Raw genomic sequence first — 27,559 nt, forward strand, 5'->3', positions numbered from 1 at the left:
TGGGGGAAGCTGGGAGGATGCTCTGAGTGTGAGTCAGGGGCTCCACTTAGGGCCAGAGCGAGATTTCAGAGCACTCTCTGCCCAAAAAGATAATAATAATTTCTTCTGGCCTTTTGTGTTGCCTGAAGTCTCACTAATGCACCAATGCATCTTTCTTGACTGAGTGATTGAAACCTCTCTGAGGCCAGAATATATAAACTCTCCTAAATTGCTACATCCACATTTTTACTCCCTTTAAAAAACAAGTGTAAATTCCTCATGGCCAGCTACTTTTTATGGATCCCTTCAGTGCTTTTGTGAATTGCAAGGTCCTTGGGCCCTGGCCATGAATACCAGGTTTGCAGCAACTGAATTATTTTCCTGATTAAAGATAGTAAAGGATTTACAGGCTTTTTTTTTTTTCTTTCTCCATAGAAATCTCTCCTGGTTGCATTTTTCCTGAGCTCTGCTGAGTTTCACAGAAAATGAGATGGGAATTTGTGCCAAAGCAAAAGGTTAATTTCAAAACCACAGTAGAACTGGGGATATAATGGCATATGATAAGGCTGGGTTTTTTCTGGTGGCTCTGGGAACAGAGTCACTATCTTCTGTGTACAGAAACTCACTTTAACATGAACAATGAGAAAATACTTCTGCCAGGGGAATTCCAATTAACGAGTCTTTCCCCTACAAAAAGGTGACATCACCTGACTATGCCCAACCCTTTTCTCTCAAACACCTGCATGAGAAATTTTAATTTTTCACTTTTTTTTTTTTATTTCTCACAGCCTTTGGACAGACCTTGTGCTGTTAGTTTATTTTACAAAATTTTCTTCTGAGTTATTATTGGAAGGCTCAAGGAGGCACCTGCATGATGGTTGAGTACAGGAGTGGGATGGGTGAATCAGCCTTGATGAAATAAGAATCCTCCTGGACTGCTGACCAAAACAAATGAGTTGTTGGATGTGACTAAACCATTTGGTGGTTAATGTCCCTGGCACTATTTATTCCTGAAGCCTCAGGCATTTCCTGGTGCTTGTCCAAGCTGAAGCCACTGTACCAGGTGCTGGAAAGTTCCTGTAGAAACAGCCAAGGCCCTGTTGTGCCCTGGGGGATTGACATCACCTGCGGGGACTGAGCTGCTTCTGGAAAAGCATCCTTCAGACAGTGTGGCATCCTTTCCAGACAGGTGCTACTTTTGGCCTCCCTCCTCTAAGCTACTAGAAAGTGGAGATTTATGAGCCAGCTCCATGATATATAGCATTTGATCCATGTCCTGATGGCTTGCAAGAACTTGGACCTTGGATTGTTTCTGATCCCTTGGCCTAGCAGTGCTGTGCTGGCACACCTCCAGGGCAGAATTTAGCAAGTTCTGCAGCTCAGGCCAGCATAACTTTTTAAACTACTGACAAATGTGATCTTCCTTTGCTCCTTACCCTTGATTTGCCTCCATTCATTTTCCTGTCACTGAAATCCCTCATTACTCCCAGTCCAAGCGGTTCACAAACCTTGCTGAATTTCTTCTTTTTTTTTTTCTTCATGCTGAAACTTGGGTCTGGCCTTATAATTACAGCATTATTAATGTATTTTTATCATTGTTAATTATTTTTACATGCTGAAATTGATTCAATATGCCTGGAGCTGCCATGCTGGAACATGCCTTGATTCTTTTCCAAGCTGGAGCCCTTGTGCACCAAACGTGGAGAGTTCCAATGGCTTTAAATCACTATAAACCTCACTGAGTGATTTAAGTTATTGGAGTGTATTCAAGTTTTTATAAGCCCTCAAATATGAACTCTGCTTGAATTCTGGGTATGTACAGTGCAGTGGGATCTAAAATGGTTTGAGTGCTCGACATACTTTCTAAGCCCCTGGCTGGCTGGAGAATAATCAGGCTTGTCGGGCAGTGCACTGTGCAGGGACTTGGTATGATGGGAACCATCACATTTTAAAAATGCTTTTAATTCCTTTAAATTGAAACATTCCTGCTTCATTTAAGGGACTTTGGGCAGAGCTTTCCGTGTGGCTTGGAGGATCAGCAGTGCGATGAAGTGGGTTTCATGCTGGTGTTGATGGATGGACTCGTGCAAGGTCAGTCTCAAGGCAAGCCATCCCTGACCTCTGGGGACAGCCAGAGGAGCTGTGATCTGTGCCAGGACCCCAGGTCTGGGGTGTGCAGAGGGCTCAGCCCTTCTCTGATCTCCAGGTCAGGTCCTAAGCCTGGGTCAGTGGTGTCTGTCCTGACCCTGGTTTAGTGATGGCCACACGTGAGAACAAGGTGTCCCTTGGGCACATCCTCTGACCAGGAGGGCAGCAGGGAGGGACATCAGAAGCCAGCAGCTCGAGATGCTGAAAATTTTCAGCTCCTTTTCAGAATGCCTCAGGTCAGGAAAAAGCTGTAAGGACACAGGTGAGGAGTTGGCCATGCAGTGCAGGGAGGAGTCCAATGTGGGTGTGAGAGAGAGCAGAGCAGAAGGGCTCCCTCTCACCCTGACTGCCCTGGACATGGCCCAGCACTACTTACACACCACGTTAAACTGCCTTGGGAACCTCCCAAGTGGAAATGCAAAATCTGAAAACTGAAAAAGAGTGTGAAGGAGTGCAGAGCAATACGATCCACAGCTCTGAGAATCTGACTTTGAGACTGGTGCATCGGCGACAGCAGAGAACCCCATGTCTGCAAAGTATTTACTCGTTTCAGATTTCATTTTTTATGGACAACTGCATAACATCTCCACTATAATTCCTTGCCCTTGCCATCAAGTAGCCAGCTCTTTTCATACTCACAAGTGCAGTTGCTGAACACATCACTGTAGCTGGCAGTTTTGCCTTGATTAATTGTTTCATTCAGTTTGATATCATTAGGTATGTATGGGGGGGGTATTGACCTGTGCAGTAAAACATTTAGGATTTGTTCCTATAAAGCTAATTCCTGCTGTTCCTGCTTAGTAAATAATGACAGCTGTGTCATCTCTGAGTGCTGAGCACCTTAGAATACTTTTTGTTATGTACATATATGGACCTATATTTAATACTCTCAGTTGATTAAAAAGTAGTTTTCTAATCCTAGTGAACTAAATTCTGCCCTGAATTAATATACCTGAAGTAACTTTAAATAAAACAGAGAAAACCTTAGTTTACACACCTATTAGTTAGGGCAGGATTAGGCCCATCATACTGCTCAAATCTCATTTTAATAGTAAGAGAAAGTTTTATTAGTCGTTTTAATGACAGAGCAAACCCTAAACTACTGTTCATTCAAGGAACAGGTTCTTATATTTTAAACAACATTTAATTCTCCTTAAAACCTCTTTTATTAAAAAGTTTTAACAATAATATTAAATACATAAACAGCCATGTTAATTAGATTATATAGTTAATGTACATTGGAACTATGACTTATTGCAGAGTTACTGCCCATGAAAGCACATTTTGATCATTCCAGGCTGTAATCCCCACTTAATCCATCCCCAGTCTGTCAATCAGTCGAATACAATCAGGATATTTATGATCACATCAGACCAGAGATCTGGAAGAATTTAGCAACTTTGCAGAGCTGAATCCAGAAAAAGGAGGGGGGAGAAATGTTTCCACTGGCAAAATGAACCATTGCCAGGAAAAACATTATTGTTGACTTGGCCCATGTAATTGAATTTTCTACTCAGAAGTAACTTACAAACCAGCAACTACGAGAAATTATCAGTGCTGGGAACTCTCGTAATAACAAAGCAGAGGAATTTTACCTGGCACAGCATTTTTTAAAATCACGTTTTTCTTTTTTCTCTCTTTTTCTTTTTCTTTTTTTTTTCTTAACACAGTGCTGTGGTTTTTTTCCTCTCCTAATTTTCTGCCATCATGAAATAATTCAAATTGCTAGGGCAGCAGGGGAAAGCATCCCTTTCTTGGGCCCCTACCTCCTGACATCCACCTCAGCCCCTGCTCCAGTGACTGCAGGCACCTCCCAGCAAGTGCTGGGCCTCTCTGCAGAGGGGACACCTGAACACTGATGGGGCACCTGATCCCCTTTGGGGTCCAAGCTACTTTTAAATACCTGAATCTGTCTCAATGGTTCTGTAAGGGCTGTGCAATTTAGCAGCAGAACACGTGGCAGCAGTGAGGGTGTCCAACAGGAATGTGACACCTCCTGCAAAGGAGGAGGTGCAGGGCTCTCATCTTCTGGGAACTGCAATGGTTATCTTGTGGGTTATTTCAATACCCTCCATCCTTGAAAACATTCTCCATGAAAGAGATGAAAAGGCAGAAAGTGTTAGGAAGAGAAAGTGTATCAGGAGAGAAGAGACCAGCACTGCTCATCCTGAGGTGGGGGAGACTGAATGGGGCTTTACAAAGCTCTCCATGCTTTCCATCAAAGCCAGGACAGTCCTCCTGCATCCACAGTCCTACCTCTCAGTGTCAAGATGTAGTAAATAACTTCCATTCTGGACACCTTATCCTCTCACTTTCAAACACAAAGGAGACCTGAGGTAGGAGGCTGTGCTATCACCCTCCTTGCAGCTGTTCATAGCTGGACATGGGGTGTCATTTCCATGTCTGTTTAGACAACAAAATTGGCATTTGCCTGCTCAGAGCCACATGTAAGAGCCTGATCTGGACATTTCTGCCCAAGGTAATGTTGAGCAATATTATGAAGACTTTGACCTGCTGATGCACAGCCCCTGTGATCAAGCACAACCAGTAAGTGACTTTTTCCTCCCAAGCCTGAACGAATCAAAGCACGTTTCATACTTTGCCATTTGATTGTGATCTGGTCCTTTGCCTGGATGGCAAAGGGCTGGATTCCAGAAACTGTTTCTTCCACGAGCTTCAGTGACTGGAGCTGTGCTGAGCTTGGATAGGCAATCCTGTGATGAGCTTTCCAAGTTCCAGTTGGCTTTTTAACAAACTCCCCCTCGTTAAGCTCAGAAGGCCTTTGGAGATCGTGCTCAAAGGATGGGCTTGCTGGGCTCTTGATCTTGCCTCCTCCAAGGCATATTTTTCTCAGTTGCTACTTTATCACTTTTGACTTAGAACTCTCTCAGTAAGACTCTCTATGAGAAGTAGACAAATATTTCTTAGGGGAGGGGTTTGGTTATTGAAGAGAGAAGTGCAAAATAGAAAACAGCAGGATAATCAATATTCTGTTAGGCTTTGCCAGGATCCTCCTGATAGGGATTCAGTCAACACCCTTTCCCTGCTCCGATAGCAATAGAGACCTTGGAATGGAGCATTGTCAGGGGATTAGTGTTCTGCTTGTAAAAGAAATGCTTTAGCAGTTCATCAGCAGCGTGATGCCATTATCTTGTTGACAGTGCTCTGTGTCATTGACACTGCCTCTGATGCAGCTTCTGTTCAGACACAATTTGCCCTCATTAAGCTTTCATCTAAGCTCCCCCTTTCGCAGGACATTTGCCTTCATTTTCCTACAGGTACTAGAGCATCCCTCAATAACTGTGTAAACAAAAGTTGCAGTGAGGGTGTTTGATAATAAATGAGCATTAGGAAGGAATGAGGAGTCTTTGCTGCCTGTGGCATGACACGGCTCCTTGCCTGAGAACTTGAAATATGTCAGTTGTAGTTTGTTTCTATCAGAGTAATGTGGTAGTTGTATCTATGCCACTTTCCCAAGAATGTAAATGCTTCGTTAGTTCTGTCCCTGTCCTGAAAAATCTAATATGGCACAAATAAAGTGTGGTAAATGTCTTCATGGAAAGCAGATGTGAGTGGAAGCCCAGACTCCTACCAAGGCTTTAGGGGACTTCAAAGACTGAAAGAAAGAGCTGAACAAAATATTTGGCTGTGCCAAATTTTCACTGTTCTTGATGAAAGAGCAAAAGTGAGGAGAAAAAAAAAAGAAAATCTGGCTCCTTGTTTTCATTTTCTGCTAGCCTAGGGCAAGGCTTTTAGAAGGAATAAATTACAAGCAAAGAGGGAGAGAGACTGAATGGAGCAACTGCCGAACAAAGGGCATTCTTGGAAGGGTCTGGTTTTAGAGAACCTAGAAATTGTCAGCTCAGTTATCAAGAGGCAGCCTCCCTCCCCTCCTGGCTGCCTTTGAGCGCTGCCGCGGCTCCCCGGGAGCTCCCAGCCCGCAAACGCTGCCCCTGCACGGCCACGGGGAGCCCTTGGAAAAGGGTCCAGTGCGGGCGTGGCTGGCAGGACAGCCAAATGCAGAATGCTTTGAAAGCTTGGCAGCATTTCTGAGTGAGACATAAATGATTGCAACCTTTAAAGTCGTTCTGCTGAACAAGCCGTTTGTGCTGTGCTTGGAAGTGATGTGGAATGTAGAAGATGGTATTCAAGAGGCTAAAACATGCCAGCTCTGAAAAGTAGAATAATTTATTCTTGTTGGTTTGGGTATCATGTACTACATAAGGATTAAAAAATAAAACCATGCACAGAACAATCAGATTTTTCTTTTCTTCCTCAGATACTGTGTGGGGGTAAAGGTTGTGGCTTAACAAAAGTTGGTCAGAAAAGAAAGGAGAAATATAAGAAACTGAGCCGTGTTGCTTGTGGCAGTTTTATGAAATGATGCTTCATCTGTTTAAAATCTTTTCCATCCCTATTTCCTTCCAAACTGCCCTCTAGGCTCCTCCCCTAGTGCAGGTTTGGCTGGCAGAGTCTTGCTGGTGTCTTTGACTGTCTCCTCCACCAGTGAATACTCCTGTTGTAGTGCAATTTATGCCCCTGAGCTCTGGGTTTTCCTCGCTCCATGTGAGAGCAACCTGCAGGAGAATCTTTATCTACGTGAGCAGTGAGGTATGTTTTTCACACAGGCAGATAGTGCTGGGACAAGGGAGGAATGGTTTGACTCTGAAAGATGGAAGATTTGCATTAGATATAAGGAAGAAATTCTTCCCTGTGAGGGTGATGAGGTCCCGGCACAGGTTACCCAGAGAAGATGAGGCTGCCCCATCCCTGGAAATGTCCAAGGGCAGGGTGGACAGGGCTTGGAGCAACCTAAGGTAGTGGAAAGTGTCCCTGCCCATAGCAGGGGCTTGGAATGAGATGAGCTTTAAAATCCATTCCACCCCAAACAATTCTGTGATTCTATGGTTTGAGGTATGCAATATTATTCTTTCAATTTTTCCTGATTTTTTGTACTTCCTTCTCCATGTCCTAAACCAGAAATATCTTTTAAGCAGTATGAACCCACTCTTAGTCACTCAATTCATAGCTTAATTAATGTAGGTGCTAATTGTGGCTGCACATGACAATGAGCTAGTGGATTGCAGAATGTGTTTTGTAGATGGACACATGGTTGTGAATTAGCTGTGGGACCTCAAGGCACATTTACCAAATACAATTGTGTTGCGGAAAATAATTACCTTTGCTTGAGTTTGGGCCAGGCTGCCTAAAGATTCTCCACACTGAAATGAGCTGTTGCTAGCTCAGCCTATGGTTTAAGTGTAACTATGGAGGTTTATTTAATTTTTATAGTTTTTTTTTCTTTGAAAATCAAAAAGAAAACAGGGCAGCTGAAGTGGATGAGCTGAGTGGAAGAAAATCCTGGTGCTCGCTAAGTGCTCAGCTGACTTCCCACTCCATTTTCTGCAGTAGCCCCAATACCAGGCTGTATTTGTTTGCTGCCGCCTGCTGAAGCCGTCGACCTCAGCCTGCCCTCCTCCCCCCTTAGTGCTGACAGTAAGTGAAGAAATGCGAAATTCATTCATCTGCCTGAGGACCCTTTGAAGTTCCCCACTAAAAGCTCTATTGTTTTATTAGCTGTTAATGCGGCACGGGGGAATTGGGCAGCGCAGGGCAGAGCGGGGTGCGGGGGGGCCCTTCCTGGTGATTTGTCACTCTCTGCAGTGTGACACGCTCTGCCCTGCACACCCGCGGGCAGCAGCCTGGGCTCACACCCCGGGACCCTCTGCAGGGCGAGAGGCAGGACAAGGGCGATGAGAAATTAAAGATATCTCAGCACTGGCTGCAGCTGGAGAGGGACTGTGGAGAGCAGAGTGGGCAAACTGGAGGGGCTCAGAGGGGAGGGGGCTGTGGGTGCTGGGGTAGGCGTTGGTTGCCTCTTCACTCCCCTGCGTTAAGATGTTTTGGCAATGAATACCTGAACGCAGCTACTGCGAATCCTTTTCCTGCCTTTTCTCAGGCACATGGCATGTGGGCTGCAAGGTGCTGCTTGTCTCCTGGAGGCTCTCCAGCAGCAGCCCTGCTCGGGGCTGACATCACGGTGATGGCTGGTGGCTTTCAGGGGTGATCCAATGCCTGAGCATCATCGTGGCTGCCTAAAAACACGTGCTGGGAATGCTGCTGAACTGCAAGTGAGGCTTGTGTTTCTACACAGGCAAAGAGTCAGTGACCACAGGTGACTGATAGAGCCCCCATTGCTTCTCCTTGTGGCTCTCACCCCCCTGTATCTCACTGCCCTCCAAGGAGGGAGCTGCAGGGAGCTGAGGTGTGGAATTGTCCGCACACACACACACACACACACTGGACAGGCACGAGCTGTCCCTGTGCAGGGTCCGAACGCAGGACAGCACACCCAGGAGATGGAGTGCTGCTGCCTCGGGCTGCTCGTGGCCCAGCAGGTCCAAAGGGGCTCTGCAGAAGCCATCCATCACTGCAAGTGCTGCTCCTGCAGCACAGGGAGCTGCTGGCAGGGGCTGTGTCCCCCAAACACAAACAGGAAGGGGGGCTCAGCCCCGGCCCCGCTGCCCGCAGACAGCGCCGTGTTTGCTCTGCTGTGCTCCGATTGCTTCTCACCAGCTCAGCTGGGCAGTCCATCAGCACAGCCTTTCTTTTCAGCCTCTTCCCAGAGCCTTCTGGGGCACTTAAACTGAGTCAACAGAAATGCAAATCTTCTGTCCTCAGCCACACAGTTCTGGAGAACTTTGCTCATGGTTTGCACAAGTGTTTACCTGCACGGCAAAGGGAGCTGAGCCACGCTCCCCAGCAGTGGTGTCCTGCCATGTGAAACTGCTGCTGTTTGTTGTTGGAGGAAATGAGTCTCCCAGCATTTTCCCATGGCAGAAAGGTGAGGGGTCACCAGGAGCTTGTCTGCTAACATCTCTAATGTGGGAGAGTGCAATCGATCTGATCTGCTGGGCCCTCACCTCTGGGCTGTGGCACATCCTGGCAGGGTGGTACTGGAGCAGAGGGAACCAGAGCAGTGGGGAGATCAATGTTCCTCTTTGGCAGGGCATTTAAAATTCAGTGCCTTAGAAAAGCACAAGGCAGTGGCACAAAATAGCTCCACTTTATTGTCCTGATTCAGCAAATCACCTGTGAGGCTCCTGAGTGTGTGTTCGGCATAAAACACATCCCCAGCATTTGAAATGTGCATCGATGGTGAGCCCTTTTTAAAGTTTATTGTTGCTGGTCACAGTTCTGCTGAGGGGTAACCTTGCAAGGCAGTTGTAGGCCTAAACTCAATGCACAGTGCAGTAATTTAAAAGCCAGTGGCCTATTCAGGTTCTCTCGTACCTGGGGGTTAGGGTTAGGTTTTGTTATACCCACAAAATTCTTCTCTGTTTCAGTGGGATGTGTGATACGTTCAAGCCAAGAAGAGACATTTAGACATTCCCATCCTTACATTGTGAAGCTGTCCAAGTTGCAGACAGCCATATTTCCAGATGGGTAAAATTCCAGAGAAACCATAATGGATTTGACACATCTCAAACGATGACGGCGGAGATGCTGACTCCCCCTTTAATTCCTTCCCCTAACAGACAGGGTCCCTGAACCTGGAGCACCTCACCAACATGTGCAGTGCTTGTTTCTCTCTCACTGCATGTCTGGTTGGCTTTGCCTTCCTCCCCTGACTCGTAATTCCCAGCTCCTTTCCTGCGGGAAAGATTAGGGAGGATAGGAAGTCGTCTGTGCAAAAAGCATCCCTGGCCAAAATAAACACAGGTCACAAGATTAGGCTTCATCAGAACTTTAAGCCTGGCCCAAGCTAAACAAATGAGCTGTCATGCCTTGGTAAAAGCTCCAGTATGAGTGAGCTGGCACGACTGCAAAAACGGTAAAGCAGTTAATAGGTTTTGCAATATGGAAGCTTAAAGTTTTGTTTTCAGTGCAGCATTCCTGACAGTCAAGACTTGCACTGAACTTCAAATGTCATTAATTTTGTGTGCTGGCCTTGCTCACTACTATGCAAACACCCTTCCCAAAGCACAGCAATAGCAGCAAAACAGCACCACAGGGCTTGTCCACCCTGGAGAGCCCTCACAGTGCAGAGGAACAAACACAGGATGGTGAGAAACACCCTGTTTTCAGCAGCCTGGCACCTCTTGTCTGTTGACACTCTGAGACTGAATCTTTGTATTAATTACAGTTTAAAAAAACCCCAAAAAATAACAAAACAAAACTCTAGCTGTTCAAATACCTAACTTTTTGATGTCCAAGTATCTACATTAAAAACACCACCAGAGCCATGGACACCATGTGTAGTCCAGAGCCAATAGGTAGTTCACAAGAAAGGGAAACTGAACCAGTAAATAGGTGAAATCTCCCAAGTTTCTCTTTAAAGAGGGTAATTTGCACCAAGAGAGGACTGTGAATATTTTCTCTTGCAGTGAGTGGAGTCCATGAACACGGGGACTCAGGCACTGTCCTCTGGCTCTGGCACTGCCCTGTTTTTCATCTCTGGAGCTGTGAAACCTCCCAAGCACTTTGATTCCCACACCTGCACCATGGGCATGGCAGTGGCAGGACAGCCCCTGTGCTGGAAAAGGTATTGATGCTGCAAACCACAGAGAGGCTGCAGCAATCCACAGGGCTCTGCTATCCTCAATAATTACTGGTCTTAAGCATTATAAAGGAAAAAACTAAAACCAAACCAGCAAGCATTAAAAGTCTTTATGGAACAAAAGCCAGGCTTTTAATAATGTTTTAATGTACTTGACAAAGCTTTGGTTCAGAGCTAAGGCCGGCCTCTTGCAAGTATGCAAGGGCTGAGACAATTGAAAAACCAAAATACTTCTCCCAATAGAGACCTTGCAGCTTATCAGGTAACTGCAGACTGTATTTTGGCCACTTTTAACTGGGCATTAAAAGTCTTTTTGACACTTTCTTTATTCCCCTACAATAGACTCTAACAGCCCCTCCGAGGCCTTCTACAGCCCGATGTGTAAAACGTAATGGGGATTGGTTTAAAGAGTGGAATTTGACCTGAGAGAGATGTGAGTATTCAGGGACTACTTAGTCCTCAGTAGCACTTGGGGGCTCTTTAGTTTGTGGGGCACTTTATTACTCACGAGTGCTCAGGGACACTGCACTCATTCTCTGTCTGGTGACTTTCTCTGTTCAAGCACTGCTGTGTTGTTGCAGAGCAGATAGAGCCTTCCTCCTCCTCCTCTTCCTCCTCCTGTTCATGGAGGGAGCAGCTGGACCTGGGGCAGCTCAGGGGTGTTAAGGTGTCCTGGAGGGTGTTTGTCAGTAGAAAAGAACTGAAGTTACTTAGTCGGCCACAAACAGGAGACCCGTGGATGCAGGGGAATGTCTGGTGTTCACACAAGTGTGAGTATCTGGATAAGAGGCCAGAGGAAGCTCACAGGGAAGATGTTCTTGCTGCTGGGACTCTGCATAATTCCAGTGCAGAGCTACTCATCAGTGCTTTTAAGAGAGGTGCTTGTTTCAACCTTGTCCTTCTGCTTTTCCTCGTCCTCCTGGCTGTGTCCCTGAGTCCTACACCAGCCAAAACACTACACTGCCAAAAGCAGAGGGGATGCCCTGGTGCTGGCAGACTTTGCTATTTTCTGTTTCTGTGAAACAAGCTTGGATGAAAGTGCCAAAACTCCTGCCCTGCCCTGAGCTGCCACTCTCTTGCTTTCCAGTATTGGCCAGCTGTGGAGATGTGATCATTCCTCATCCATGGCCACAGCCATCCTCCCAGGCAGGGCTGCATGCTGGAGGGAGTGAGGTGGGCTCAGAGACAGTGGTAGCCTTTCTCACTTTTACTTTTCCACTTAGCTTAAATTATTCCCAGACTTGTGAACTCAGCAAACAAGGATCAAGTTTTCTCCACAAGGCAAGGTTTAGTCTAGAGCTGGAACAGTGCCTGAGCTTCCCAGCGGTCAGGAAAAAGCTTGCAGGGAGCAGATGAGCAATTCCTTTTGTATTTTCCATCCATCAGGAAAAGCTGCATCTGAAAAAATAGCTGAACTGGAAAATAAAACTAGACAAGTCTGAACAAATATGGAAACCATCCCTGGCCTGGTATTGGAAAAGTCTCAAATGCTGGAAAGGAGAGAAGCAGAGAGGGAATGGATAAGTTTGGGCCTCTCTTAGGAATATGGAAGGAATTATTTCATTCTTTTTCCCCATCTATTTGTTCTCTATATGGCACTCTGTGTGGTTAACCTTCCATCTTTGTCATAAATATATGTGGCAGAGACAAGTTTTTTCAGAGATCCCAACCAAAACATCTGTTTTGCATCTGTGGTTTTGCATATGTAAATATTATTACTAATAGTAGCAAAAGCCACCATAATGGCAGTAGGAATAGAAACACTATTAATAGTCCTAGTGCTGACATTTTATTTGTGTTGCTGTGGGAGGTCACACCGTGCACCAGCACTCAGCTGTGAGTTTGAGTGAGAACAAAAGGATGGCTGTGACCCCTGGGAGCTGAGAGTGAGCTGGGACAGTGCCACGGGTGTGGTGCCAGGATTGGCACTCTGGGACCCTGGCACCTGAACCTGACCATTTCCCCCAGACCCTTGCAGAGGACTTGTACAAGTAGAAATGGCTCCTTGCAACTCTTGTCAATGTGGCGAGGAGAGGATTCTCAGTGGTGAGAGTGGCTGAAAAGTACCTGAAGAAAAATTGGAAAAGTTCCCAGTAAAGGCCCTGATATGGTTCCTGTTTATCTGGAAACAGAATTTGTCCTGGTAGGTCCAGAGGAAGGGCAGTGGTCTTGGTGTTGCTCCTGCTGCACCTGAGGTCTCACCTTGTCTGCCTCCCTACAGACAGCAGCTCCTCTGGGTGGGTGACCTGTCAGAGCAGCTCATCCTGCAAACCATCAGCAGCCGGGTGGAGCCCTCACCTTTGTGTCTCTGCTTTCCTGCTGTGATTAACGGGGACAGCAGCTCTCCTTCTGCCCTCTGCTTTTTGAATTAGTAGACCTCGGGGCTGGGGGAGCTGGGACCAGGAGCGGGACCAGGAGCAGCAGGGAGAAGGCCAGATGGAGCAGGAGGAGCAAGGGCACAGCCATAGATACCAAACCTGGAGAGCTTGGAGGTGCTGGTGCTGGCAGCAGCACAGCAGACAGGAGAGATGCAATAAAAGGAGGAAGCACTTGCCACGTTTTAGGCTTTGGTCTGACCCACACAGTGCCTGGAGACACACAAGGTAACAAACACCACACCCATCTCCTTCCAGGTTTTCCCTGGGATGAACTGGTATCTTTGTTCCTATACAAGGTATGTTTTTTGTTCGGCTCTGGTTGTTCTGCTGGGTCTGCAGTGCATTAAACAGCCCATCTTCTGGTTTGTATTTTTTCCACTTATCGTGTTTCATGGATTCTGGCTCTTTTCAGCCAGCTCTGTATCCCCCCGAGCAGACACTAAGCAGGATCCAGTCCTCAAGTTTGATGCCTTACATGCACAAAAGGGATGTGGACTCACATCCCACATTTCTCTGCTGAGTTGTGGGAATATTTGCAGCAGGGACTCACACCTTGCTCTGCTTTCAGTCTGTCATCTAGATCCTGTTACACAGCTGGACATGGCAGGCTCAGGGATGGCACATGCTGCCACTGACACTTTGCATCAGCTGCTTCCTGAGGTCAGTCTGAGCCTGCCAAGGCTTGTATTTTTATTCACATCATTCAGATTCTCATTATGGCACACTAGAGCAGCACGTGTAAGAGTGGGGGGTGACTTGGTGGTGCTTCTCAAAGATCTGCCCCTCCAGCCACCTTCCCTGGGACAGCAGGCTTTGCAGCATCCCTGCGCCCAGCCCGAATCCTTTCCTCTTGCGTTTCCCAAGAGATGCTCTGCTGGGCTTTTCCTGCCCGCTTTGAGCAGCAAGCGGTGCCTGTGTGTGGGCTGGGCTCTCCCTGCCGGCAGAGATTATCCAGCAGCACCTCGGGGGGAGCGGGGAGCCGCGGGCTGAGCCGTGCCGGGCTGGAAGCGTGCCTGGATGGTTTCAGCGCGCTCGGAGCGATGCTCCCCTCGCAGAGCTCACGGTGCAGGCATCCGTCACCGAAACCTGTCTGCATGAAAGGCTGTCTGCACAACCGGGGCAAAAAGAAAGGCATGACAGCACAATTAGTGAGAGCAAATGAAAGGCTGTTTGAAGAGGAGGAGGGAGGAAAGGGGAGAGCTGCATAAATCCCTGGTGGGGTTTTGGGCTTGACATCAAAACCCCTTAACAGTGTATTACTTCAGCCCCCAATGTGGACAGATGTTGAGCTGTGGCTCAAAGGAAGTCAGAAATCTTTCCTTAGAAAAAATTTGGCTAGGAAACTAAAGAAAATATTGTGAAAGAAAAGGAAATAAAAGCCCACTAAAGAAGATTTATCACTGCCTCAAGCATTTCTGTATCCTCTAGTCTTATGAGGTCTCAGCCTCAGGGGAGAGCAGAAGAGAAACAGCCTGTTGCTATGTTAATGGGTCAAAATTTGGAGTGGGGACACATTTGTCCAGTTAGATGATGATGGAGGGAGCCAACCCACCCAGCCCAGCACTTCTCCCATCCATGCTGACCCCAGCCAGCCCTCAGGGGCCTCTGGCACCAGCCTGCAGCATTCCCCAACCCAGCTGCCCTCTTTGCCCACTCATTCCCATTTGTAAGGGTTTTATGGAGCCCTTTGCCAATGGTAAAATGTGTTCATTCCTAAAAGAGTTTAGTATCATCCACAAACATGGAGATTTTGCTGTCCACTCCCTTGCCAACACTGAAGGTGCTGAATAAAACCAGACCCAACAGAGATTCTTGGGCAATCTGGTTGCTGAATCTCATTTATCTCCAAAAACTCTGTTTTAAACCCTGCACTTTGCTACCTACAAGACAGGAATATCCTTAAAGAGGTTTCACTACATAAAAGAAACATTGCTTTAATCCCATGGCAATGTAAATGTTTTTAAAAATAATTTTGACAAAACCTTTCATCTGTTCTGTCTGTCGGGTCCTCCCTATCCACATGAACACTTGCTATATTCCCAGAGTCCCAGTATGCTGGCAAGGGAAGCTTTTCCTCTCTGACATCCATGTCTGCTGGCTCTTTCCCAGCTGCCCATGTTCTTGCTGCTGGTGCAGACCCCACCAGCCCAGCAGGGACAGAGGTGACACACACCCCTGCAGCTTCCAGAGCTGGGTGCCACCCTCTGGTGCAGCAGCCATTTGGAAGTCACATTGATCCAGCTCCTCTAATCTGCTGGGTGTGAGGTTCTTCCAAATACCTGCAGCACTGGAGGCCAACACTCAGTTGTGCCCAAGGATGTCTTATCCTCCCTGGCACCCTGCTGCATCTTTGTATTGAGCAATGGCTCCCCAGCCAGTTTCTTCCTTTTGATACAGTTAAATAAAGATTTTTAGAAGATACTTGCAAGATCTTTGCAAGATCTTCATGCTCTTTTTTAGCTCTCTTTTCTGTCTACTCTTACTTGCCATGTTTTATGGCTTTTCCTTTTCTTCTCATGTGGGAAATCTTTTCCCTTTTAAAACACTGACCTTCTCCCTGTCATACCTCCTTATCCTCAGCATTGAGTCAGGCAGGGTTTTTTAGGACCTCTTAGTTCTTTTTGAGTTGTGGCACATGTTTTGCTTAGGCTTTAATGGAGCATTTTTTAATCACCTCCAGACTGCTTGCAGGCTCCTTGCTCTCTGCCTGCTCCCTTTTGGTTTGTTGTTATTGACTAATCACCTTATTTTTTCCATAGTTCCCTTTCTTGAAATTGTAGAGCCCCAGGCTGGATTTATTTGGTGTGCACTCTCCCACTACAGCATTAAAGGTTGTTTTGTGGTCACTAGCAGAGACCAGCTCTCCCACAAACACCTTGTGAAGCAGGTCCTGTGCACCGCTCCCCACCAAACCCAGAGCTGCAGCTCTCCTCACACCTCCAGCACTGCTTGGTCCTGGAGACCCTTTATTGTACCCAAACCCACTTTTTATTCCTTCCTGATGGATCACTGAGCTGACTAACTTCTCTAATCTCATTTTATATTTGCTGTTCATTACCTTTATCCTTATCAGGGCTCAGTAACACAGTACTGGCTCTACATTTATTTTTACTGGAATCTGATTTCCCATCTCAAAAATCTGTACTAGTTCTGGTTTTGCTAGTCAGAATTGGAAAGCCTGGTGTTATCTTATTTTTAAGCTTCTGGGACAGTGACAGAGGCATATCTAGGTTTGTCTTTGGTTGCTTAATAATGTTCCTGTGAGTCTGCTGGTACCATACACGGCTAAATTCACCTTATTTACTGCGGCTGCTTCCTTTATTTCCCTGCTGCTCTGCTCTGGATACAGGCCACCTCCTCCTCACTGAGTTCCAGTCTCAATTTCTACACCCAATGACCTTCCTCCAGCTTTTCATTTGAACTTGCCTTTCCAGCTTTTCCACCTTGCAGTGCCACCTGCCCAGCCCTGCTGTGCTGCAGGAGCCAGGCCCTGTGACAGCAGCTGGCAGCCCCAGAGCTTCTCCCTTCCCAGGAACATGCACCCCTCATGGCAAGGGCTGCAGAGCTGGGAGCTTGCCTTGCAGCCCCGGGGCTCTCCACACCTCCCCTGTGTCTGCAGGCCCTGCAGGCTGTGCAAGCACACAGCCAGACCCTGGGCAGTGTGTGACAAGCCGGGCACCTCTCACTCCTCCACCTGGGGGGCTGAAGCTGTTGCGTTTGGAAAGTGCACCATGGGGTTTTTGGATAAAGTGGGAATGACAGTCCTTTACCCTGGCCTCATTGACCCCCATACCATGAGCTGTCCCACAGCTTTCTGCACTGCCACCCCAGCACCTGGCACTGTCCCTAGCCCTGTCTGCTGGAGCTAATCCGGGTGTCCTCCCAGCACAGCCAGCCCCGCTCGCTGCTCTGCCCCGGGTCCCCGTGACACCCCTGCATCCCCATCCCCTCCTCATCCCATCCTCATCCCCATCCCCATCCCCATCCCCATCCCCATCCCCATCCCCATCCCCATCCCCATCCCCATCCCCATCCCCATCCCCATCCCCATCCCCATCCCCATCCCCATCCCCATCCCCATCCCCATTCCCAGCCCCAGCCCCATCCCCATCCCCCTTCCCAGCCCCAGCCCATCCCCATCCTCATCCCCATTCCCATTCCAATTCCCATCCCCATTCCCATCCCCATCCCCATCCCCATTCCCATTCCCATCCCCTGCCCTTGCCTTGTCCCCAGCACAGCCTCTGCAGCCTGCTCACCCCCATGCAGGGTACCCCGAATTCCCACTGCCACATCCCTCCTGCCCGGCCCCACCAAGCCCCGGGCACAGCGCGGGGAGGCAGGGAAGGGGCTCCGAGGGGTTCGGGACTCGGGTTTGGGGTTCGGGGCTCGGGTTTGGGGTTCGGGGCTCGGGTTTGGGGTTCGGGGCTCTGAGCGCCGGGCCCCGCACGGGCGGTGCCAGCCCCCGCTGGCGGCAGCTCCGCGCAGCCTCCCCGGCCCCATCCCGGTGCTCCCGAGACCGGGAAAACGACACACCGCGCTCACGAACGAGCTCGAGGATGGAGAAATTGTCGGCAGAACCCGTGCTTTAATTCCTGCGTATAAAACCATTAATCTCTTAAATGATAGGAGACACAAATGATGAAAAAAATAAAAGATATCAAAGGAAGGATGTATTCTCTTCTGGGGAACACTGATTCTCCTAGGACCCAAAGGACATGCTGTAGGCGTGTTCCCCGACCTGAGGCACTGCAGAGAGAACTGTCACTGATCAGAGGTCACCAGTTAAAGGCCCCAGAGGGGTGTCCTGATGGCCCGGGCTGCTCCTCTGCTGCTGAACTCCTCACACGCGATGCTGCGGGCAGCTCGCTGGTTTCATGTGCTGCCGGCGTGCTCCACTCTCTGGTACTGTGCGTGTGTGCAGCTCGCTCCTCTTGCACGTCTCTGCTTGAACACGTTTCCTTCCCGCACCCTGCCGGGCAGTGAGGACCGTCAGCAGCAGCAGCAGCAGGGGGAGCCAGGCAGGGGCTCACAGCAGTGACCCCTCCTGCCCCCCGAGGGGTGGGTGCTCCCTCCCCTTGGCATCTCCTGCTCCAGCAGTGCCTGCCCTGCCATCTCTATCACAAACAGGATGGCAAAACCACATTTTGATCTTCCCTAGCCCATTATAATCTTTGTGTGAAAATTACCAGCCTGGAAGCCCATGCTCCAGGAGATGTCTCTGCCTCAGAGGAGAAGGATCAGCCTGGGATTATTCTAAGGTGAAAAGACAGGACTATCATCCCCTGCTGCCTCCTCCCAGTCCTGACCTTCCTGTCCCACACCGTGGTCCTGGTCTCCTCTCCTAGTTTTTAGTCCCTTTTTCTTGAGTGTCACAACTGCCCTCCAGCAGCACAGCAAGGCTCAGGGCAGTGCCCTGATGATGAAGCTGCTGCAACTCTCCCACCCTGTCCCATAGCGCTGCCCAAACTTGAGATTTTCTGTTTTCTCAGTAGCACAGGCCAGACTTCACATCACCCTGGTGCCACAGAGCTCAGGGGATGGCAGAGGGAGGCACCCAAAGGCAGCACTCCTGCTGGGACAGAAACCCACCGTTTCCTGGAGAACTGCAGGTCTATCTCCTCCAGGGACTGTCCTTTTGTTTCAGGCACAAAAAGGTAAATGAACATAAAAGCCATCACTCCCATCAGCCCATAGAGAAGAAACATCCAAGAGAATCCAATGGCATCTGCAGAGATTGAAGTGCACAAATGTAGGGGGTGGGTCACATCGTGGGGTACAAAGGAAACTGGTTCCTTACTGGGAGGTGGTCACTGGTGCCTGACAGGGTCACCTTATTTTGTGAAGCCTTCAAAAGGGCTGGGAAACTCCTTATCTGCCAGGCCTGGACTGGGAATTGGCAAAGAGAAAGGCTGGTGCAGGCCAGGCTTTGCCAGCACCAGGGGGAGGAAGGCAGCTGAGGCCCAGGGCCAGCAGTGGCTGCTGAGCAATGCTGGAGAGCTGCCGGGATGGAAGCTGCAGACGCTGAGTTTCCTGATACTGTGGTGCTACAGTGCAGCCCAGTGGGCAATGGGTGATTTTTATAAACGAGTGACAGAGAGGCTCTGACCAGAGCTGCCGGTGCCTGGCTTTCCTGCTCTCAGGGGCAACAGCCTCAAGTCCTCAGGGTTCAAAATACCACTTAATCTCCAAATGGCTCATGGTGGCCACCTTCCCTAACCAGCTGTGGGAGGAGGAGGGAGGGGAAGGGGCTACTTACCAATAAGGTCCAGGAAGGAGAGGCTGATCAGTAAATTAGCAGCCCAGTTAAAGCTGTTACAGAAGGCAAAGGCTCTTCCTCTTATCCCAGCAGGGTAAATCTCACTCAGGACCAGCCAGGTCACTGCACAGATTAGAGAGATCACAAAGACAGTGTGGAGTTAAGCAGTTTGTTTGGGAAATGGGCAAGGGAGATTTCAGCAGGGGGTTTAAACTCTGGCTTCACCCAGCACCCGCTGCTGGTGCTGTCAAACATTCATCGATCTCAGAGACAGGTCACAGCAGAACACTTCAAACCTCCCGTGTTCAATGCTTCACGGAGGAATGAAATAGCAATAAACAGGCCCAGGGAGCAAAGAAGAAAGCAGGGTAGCTGGTCATTCCATTTCACAGGAGATGAAGAGCTCTGACAGGCCTGCTGTCAGGTCATGCTCTTTGTAAAGAAATGAGAAAAGGGTGGAATTGGGGAGACAACATTGCATTTGGGCTAAAATAAGAGTTAAAGCAATATATATCTTTAAGTCTTTCATATCCTGGGGTTATTTTGCTTGAAGTAATTTGCAGGGTGGCTGTCAAACCCATAAGACTTGCTCACTTAACAGTCTTTTCTTGAGTTAAATGCTGTTTTCTCCTATGGAGGCATTTAAATGCCAGGAAACAGTAAAACTCACATGGAAGCAAGAACTAATCTTTAATCTCATCTGATGAAAAAGAAATAATAATCAATAGAATCAAAAAAACCCAAATGATATTGAGAAACCTTCAAAAGAGGTTCAATTTCCAGTTATGCACTGGCTTTCATAATCACACAGCAGAAGCCCCTCAGTCCCTCTGTCCTCAGCACTGTACTTTCCTCCTCACCAGGCTGACAGGAAGTTTATGTAGTGCTTGTAGGATGCTCTGATTTTCCATTGAACTTCAGAGAAAAAAACAGCTTTACAGGGGTAGTGAATAGCATGGAAAAGAAAGTTACTCTAGTGCTGTAGCTGACAGAGCTGCAGTGCTAGAAAATGATTCAGGAGGCAGGAGGGGACAATTTCCAGTCCCAGACACTGAGCTGCTCAGCACAGCAGATACATAAGGAATGGTTCAAGCAGGCAGCTTGCAGATCAGCCCTGATAGTTTTATTCTCTGGGTTAGTGCAAGGATAAACACCACACTTACTTGGCCCAAATCCAATTGAGAAGGCACTCACAAAAGCCATCATGCTCAGCAGTGTAATCCAATTTAAGACCGTATGTTGTGCCCAGGGAGCAGCACTGAGAGGAGGGCCTGTGCTTTCCAGTGCTCCTTTCTTGGACTGACCTACTGAGTCACTTTTCTGAGTGAGGGAAGAACTAGGAACAACCTCTTTGCTTTGAGTGCTGGCAAAAACTTCTGTAAGGCTCGTTGTGGCAGCAAACCTGGGGCCTGCCTGATTTTTGACAGCACCTGGCGCTGGTGGGAAGGGTGACACAGCAGACTGGGGGAGCAGGGTTGTCAGGGGGTGCTGGGGGACGCTGTGGGATGCGTTGGGACCTGCGGCTGCAGTGCAGTCCCTGGCCATGGCCAGCGGAGCCATGCGGCTGCTGAGGCCGATGGCGGTGACAGAGGTGGCCATCACCACGCAGCCAGCCATGAGCAGCACTCTCCTGCCTGCCTTGTCTGCCAAGGCCATGGCCACCAGCGTGGCCACCACCTTCATGGCTCCCAGCCCAACTGAGGCCAGGATGGCCGAGGAGTTGCTCTGGAATCCCACCGAGTGGAAGATTTTGGAGGCATAGCCCAGCACATTGGGCTGCCCAGTGAACTGCTGGAAGAGCACCAGCCCCAGGCCCACCAGAGTCCGCCTTCTCATGTTGTCTCTGGTCCTGAAAAGATCAAGAAAGGAGTAATGCTTCTCCTGATAGGGGCCCTGCTTTGTTGCTGCTCTGTGCTCTGTGTCCTGCAATGGGATGAGGCCCTTCTGGCAGTCTGAGTCCCACGAGCTTAATTTAACAGGGTTCACTGGGAGAAAGAGGATGCTGAGAAACTGCATGGCCGTGGGGGCAATGGCCAGTCCAAACATGAACCTCCAGCCCTCATCCACATCCGCAAAGACGTAATTCAGTGCGTAGGACAGCAGGATGCCCACGGTGATTCCTGCTTCATAGAGAGACACCAGCAGCCCCCGCTGGTGAGCAGCCACCATTTCTGAGACGTAGATGCAGCAGGCCATGGAGGAGACAGAGATGGCAAAGCCCACGGTCACACGCCCAATGACCAGCACGGTGAAGGACCTGGCCAGCGTGAGGAGGAGGCTGCCCACCAAGAGCACCACGTTGCTGACCAGGATCGCTCTCCTGCGGCCGTGGCGGTCGATGAGGATGCCCCCGGCCAGGGAGGCGAGGAGCGCTCCGATAAGGACGGCGCTCACCACAACTTCTTGCCTGAAGCAGCTGAGCTGAAAGTCTGCCTGCAGCTGCAGCAGTGCTCCAGAGATTATCCCCAGCTCGTAGCCAAAAATCAGCCCGCCCAGGAGAGACACTGTTGCAGACAAGAGGAGGACCAGCAGTGCACGACCTGGAAAACAAGCAAGCAGTGCTAGGTTCAGTTTTCTGATGCTACAAGACAAGCTATCAGCATGCACAGGCTGGAAAAAACTCTCCCAGGATACCCAGAGTTTTCCATCTACAAAGTCATGACGTGGAATTCCCCATAGGTCACTAGATCATGAGTATAGAGGCACTTGCAGACAGTCACACAACCCACCAGACTTCCCCAGCAACTGCAGGGGTACTCAATTGGGGTGCAGAACTTTGAAATCAGGACTTTTAAACAGCATTGAGACTTGCTTTTAAGTGCAGGACTGTGATTTGTAGTGCCTGGAGTTGTGCAGTGGGATCCTCTGTGGTATCTCTTGATTGTGACTGCAAAATTTGTTCTAGGCAGGAAATGCAGCTTCTGCTTTCTGGTTCTGAACTGTTCTGCATTATCATTTTCACATTTCAGTGCATGTGGCACCACCAGCTCTCCCTGCAGGTTTTCCATTCTCACTCCCCTTCTTCTTGTTAAAAGCTCTGCTCACTAAAGTTTATTTTTCCTTTCTTTTCCCCTTTAGTTAATCTTGTACTCTCAGCAGGACTTTGTGGGGTGGCCCTGATTTTTTCATCTGTCCTGTAGCCCATAGCTCCCAGGATCTCCAGTCTGCTCAGCCTGGTCCAGGCCCACAGGACAAACTTCATTCTGAGCTGACAAGTTTACTGCTGCCAACCTCAAATACAAGAAGTGACTCTTTGACCTTGCCCTTCCCCCAGGGCTGAGTGTGCCAGTTCCCTAAGCATGTAAGTTTAGCTAAAACAAGACAAAACCAGCAGCAAAAGCAACTCCAACTAACCACCCCAAACAACCCTACAAAACCAAGGTGCAGGCTGCACACACTTCTCACCATGGGGATGAAAGAGTGACCATGTGTGAACCATAAGCTGTGTCACACCAGCAGGGACTGCACTGGGGAAAAGAGCCAGCACTGATGTGGGCACCTCTGGGAACAGAAGTGACAGTGACCTCCCCTCCAGTTACACTTTTGAAGCACAGGTGAAGTGCACTACTTTTGGGTTTTGTGCTGTTTTGCAGCATGTAATACTATCTGAATTCTTTCATTTCATGACAAATACTCACAATTTTGGTAGACTGTATGTGGAAAAAATGTGGGCACAACCATCAGACTGTGGAAACTTTTCTCACCCTGCTGAAGGACTTTTATTCCTGTGTTTAATGGGAAGTGCTTGGCCTTTATGGCTATCAATAAAGGCTATTTCTCAGAGATGGCTGTATATAAATACAATTATTTTTATTTATTCTGCAACCCTCTGTGTTACTTATGCCATCCCAGCTATCCCAGCCCCTCCCACCATGCTCTGTGTGACCATCTGCACTGCTTTTAGCACTCCTCGTACGTTATGCAGATAATTAGAAAAAATATCTGCTGAGAGCATACGGCATAAATGGCCATCCCATTAGCTTCAAGCCACAAATTCTGTTAGACACAGACAATCCCACTATAAATACCAAGGCTGATTTCATCAGGTTTTGCTGCATTTCTTGTTAACTTAATAAGCAGTCATGGCTTATGAACTTTGACTGAAATCCAGTTTGTGCATCGTCTATTCTGACGTAGCTGGGGAATAATTTGAGGACTCTTCAGATCTCCACATGAGGACAGGAGGTTTGGGGGAGCGAGGAACTGCATCAGGCGATTCCTCCCTGCAGAGAACCACTGGGGACAGTGACTCGCTGGGGGCAGTGACCCGCTGTCCGGCCGGGCTGGGGCTGGGCTGAGCCCGGACTCTGCTCACACCAGGGCCAAGGCCAATGGGCACCGCACCGCTGCCTGCAGCAATTCCCGCTCCACAGCAGACCCAGCTCCCTCCAGAGCAAACCCAGCTCCCTCCACAGCAGACCCAGCTCCCTCCACAGCAGACCCAGCTCCTTCTACGGCAAACTCAGCTCCCTCCGGCAAACTCAGCTCCCTCCAGAGCAAACTCAGCTCCCTCCAGAGCAAACCCAGCTCCCTCCAGAGCAGACCCAGCACCCTTCGGCAAACCCAGCTCCCTCCACAGCAAACCCAGCTCCCTCCACACTCCCCGAACCCCGCTCCCCTCCCCGGCGCGCCCCCGGGACCGAGCCACAGGAAATTCCTCGGCTCTTATGTTGGCTGTCCGCGCTGCTGAGAGCGCTAAAAAAAGAACAGAAAGAAAGGAAGGGGCGGGGGACGCACCCCCAGCCTTTAGGAAGAGTTGCGAACTTTCTTTTTTGTAGTTGTTCAGGAAACATTCTCCCCGGGGCGGGACGAGCCCCGGCGCCCCCCGCCCGTCCCGCACTCACCCATGGCGGGGCCGGCCCGGCGGGCGCGGAGCGCGGCGGGGCGGAGCGGGGTCCGGCGGCCGGAGCCCGGCCGCGCCACGTCGCTGCCGCCCTGCCCCCGGCCGGGCAGCCTGGGGCTTGTAGTCGCCCTGCCCGCCCCTCTCGGGGGCGGGGGGCCCGGGCCGGGGGCGCTGCTCGCCCCGGGAGCGATGCCCAGGCCGCGGAGCGGAGCCGGATCCCGGGGGATGGGAGAGCCCCGGGGTGAGCCCGGTAGAACCGGAGCGGGGTGGCCGGGGACACTTGGCGGAGGTACGTGGCGAGTTGGTCCTGAAACGAGGATGCGGGGCTCTGTCCGCAGTCCGTGTTACTTGAGGAACAGAAATCTCCTCGCTGCCTGCGGAGCTGCTCTTGTGCAGAGCTTCGCCTCTCTAGACAAGAAAGTCTCCAGAAAATCTACAAGAGCGTCACAGTTTGTTAATGTTTTTAGGTACCTCGGCTGGAAAGCCACAGAAATCTGCTAAGAAATGGGTGGTCACTTGAAAGCTGAAAACAAAAAGAGCAGCTGGGGAGGTTTAGGTTGGATATCAGGAAAAGGTTTTTTCACACGGAGTGGCTGAGCACTGAACAGCCTCCCCAGGGCAGTGATCACAGCACCAAGCCTGACTGAGTTCAAAAAGCGTTTGGACTATGCTCTCAGGCACCTGATGGGTTTGTTGGGGTGTCCTGTGCAGGACCAGGAGTTGGACTCAATGGTCCTGGTGGCCCCCTTCCATCTCAGCATATAGTTTGAGTCTATGATTTTGTGATTCTGTCTGAGTTTGCCCTCCTTCCTGGCTGTGAAACCGAAAGAATCAGTCTCTCAAGCTTATCTCCTTCCCCTGACACAGTGCTCCATCAGACAAAACATTCAGTATTCAACTTCTATTGCAATTAACATTCTTTTTCCTGCTGAGCAGAACAGGAACCTTCCTGCTGTCCTGCATAAAAGACACTGGGACTTGCATTTGGACACAAGATTATTTTCTGAGGCTAATTTCACGTGTCCCAAAGTCCAGTTTGTTAGACAAGGATTTTACAAAGCGTGGTACACCTCCAAGTGCTTTCAAAACCCTTTAACAGAGCATGCAAACATTGCCCCTTGGTGCTGTTAGTGTGAATGGCAGCTGCTGGGAGGGTTGTGCTGTGCTGAAGTACAGGAGATGTTCAGGAGTTTGCTGTGACCCAGCTGGCATGGGGGACAGAGAGGAGGACATGGTGCCACAGGTGGGAAGACATGCAGAGCCTCCCCAGAGCCTTGCAGCAGGCACTGCCACTGCAGGGTAAGTGCAGAGGACCACAAACCTGCTCTGTGAGCTGGCATGTCACTGTCCTCATCAGCCTCAGGGCAAACTCACTCTTGGCTACATGATCTCCGATTTGCCTGAACAATTCCTTCCTTCTGAAATTATTTCAGTGTGAGAAGAAAGAAATTATATTTTTTTCTATGGTCATTCAGCATTTTTCTGCTGCCTGAACTTTTTCTGAAGGCTTCTTGGTCTCTGGCAGGGCAAGAAATATTAGTACTGACAACAAGGAGGTGAGGTCTTGGGGAGCACAGGAAGAGTTTTATGGTGTGTTTGCCAAAGGCGGCCAAAAAGATGACATCAGCACGTACAGAAATGCAGCTGTCACGTGGATACTGTGGAAGCTCTGGGTTATTGTCCTGGGAAAAAAGGGTGAAAATCTGCTATGATGTACAGCAGGGAAAATTTGGGAAAAAAATTCTTTCTTTGGAGTCCTTAAAGTACAGCTTTCTTATCACACCTTTTGTAGACAGTGGGTGTTCTGGGCCTGATGAAAGCAGCACCTTCGTCCCTAAGCTGCACATGAGAAGCTCTGGGGGTTTGGATCCACCAATGCCTCGTGCCTGCAGGCACATTCCTGTCCTTGCTCCCTCCTGCGTTGCCTTCCTCCTCCTCCTCTCCAGTCCGTGTGTCTTGGCAGTGCCATCTCCCCGTGCAATCCTTATCTGGCTCTGTTCCTGCCCGGCAGCCAAACCAGGCATCCCCAGGCTGAGCCGCAGGAATGCGCTCCTGGGGAGGCAGCCTGGGCTTGGTAACACAACCCGCCTGTGGGCACTGCAAATGTCGCCCTCTACCTCCGAGCGGGAGCTGCTGAAAGGGGCTTTAAAATCACGAATTGAAATACAAATACAAATGGAGAAAGAAGCCCATCCTGGGAAAAGGAAGACGTGGTGTTCAGGAATCCTCATCACACCCTCAAGCCTATTTCCCTCTGTTATGACTGACCCTTAGGAAGGGGCTTGGGGGACCAAAGTGACCAAACTCAATTCAGTTATTGATGGAAGTGATGGTCCCTGAACAGGCAGAAGTGTCACAGCTGGCTGAGGTGGAGCCAGCTCACCAGGAACCTGCATTTATTGCATGTTCATTTACATCCTGGAGAGATTTCTCCTCCTGATGCCAGGCTGCACATATTTTCTGTTATGATATCCTAACCCAGGAGGGTTCCTTGGCAATGCTGGCCAGCAGCGTTGGTCCCATCAGGAATCTTGTTTCCTTGCACATTTTAGGGATGCCTCCAGCATGGCACCCCGCAGCAACTGAAGTTCATCCCTTTTCCCATGTGTCCAGCTCTGAGGATGGCAGCCTCCATCCCTAAATAAGCTGGGGGTGATGGGAGAGCTGCTTCCAGGGCTGCATCCTGCCTGATGCCAAGGGATCTGCAGGACAGCAGGGACGAGCCCCTGAGACCTGCCTTGGTTCCCATTAGCTTGGTTCGCCATGTTTCAATTTTTAACTTAATTACAACGTTTCTGAGAGTTTGTAAATGCTGGTCACCAGGAGCACAAAGTTACATAATGAAACCATTTACCAGTCTGTGGCTTCAGAGCAGTTCTCTGGGGTGATTCAATATTCCAATAAAAATACTGGGTGATACTATAAATATTGTAAATGGCTCTAGTTAGTTTCCAAGGGCTATGTCAACTGTTTATTGCATTAAAAGAGGAAAGAATAAGTGAAATCACAGGGAAGATAAAATTTAAATAAATAAAATAAAGGGGAAAATAAAGCAAAAATGTTTTCTTTCATATTTTGAAAGCTCTGGAGGAGGTTTTTGGCCAGCATGAAAGAAAACCATCATGTCTGCCAGAATAATGAGCCGAAGGCTATGTGTGTGCACTTGCTTATAGGTTGTATGTGTGTGTCTGTGGGGAATCTGCACAGATGCTCTGATAAAATCCGTTCACAACACGGGGAAAACATTTTGCTTTATTTGAGTGTTTGAGGCATGCATTTGCAAATTCCAGCCACAGAGATCCAGGAATTCACCCCATTTCCTGGGCAAGCTGTTGGGCTCCTGCAGCCCTGCCACAGCGAGGGCAGCTGCAGGAGGGTGCCACGGGTGGGCA

At 49.2% G+C, this 27,559-nt stretch overlaps 1 protein-coding gene across 1 annotated transcript; it reads right to left on the reverse strand.

The window, feature by feature from the left end:
• Nucleotides 1–17,633: 17,633 nt before the first annotated feature.
• SLC2A10 (solute carrier family 2 member 10) lies at nt 17,634–24,485 on the reverse strand. Its single transcript, XM_063404583.1, has 5 exons — nt 24,169–24,485; nt 20,488–21,864; nt 19,325–19,447; nt 18,658–18,793; nt 17,634–18,037 (listed from the first exon to the last, which is right to left on the reverse strand). Exons 1-5 carry the CDS (start codon nt 24,170–24,172, stop codon nt 17,941–17,943), a joined length of 1,737 nt encoding a protein of 578 aa, XP_063260653.1. The 5' UTR covers nt 24,173–24,485; the 3' UTR covers nt 17,634–17,940.
• Nucleotides 24,486–27,559: the final 3,074 nt, after the last annotated feature.

This window comes from Prinia subflava, chromosome 8 (assembly GCF_021018805.1).
Source record: "Prinia subflava isolate CZ2003 ecotype Zambia chromosome 8, Cam_Psub_1.2, whole genome shotgun sequence".
Lineage (NCBI taxonomy): Eukaryota > Metazoa > Chordata > Aves > Passeriformes > Cisticolidae > Prinia > Prinia subflava.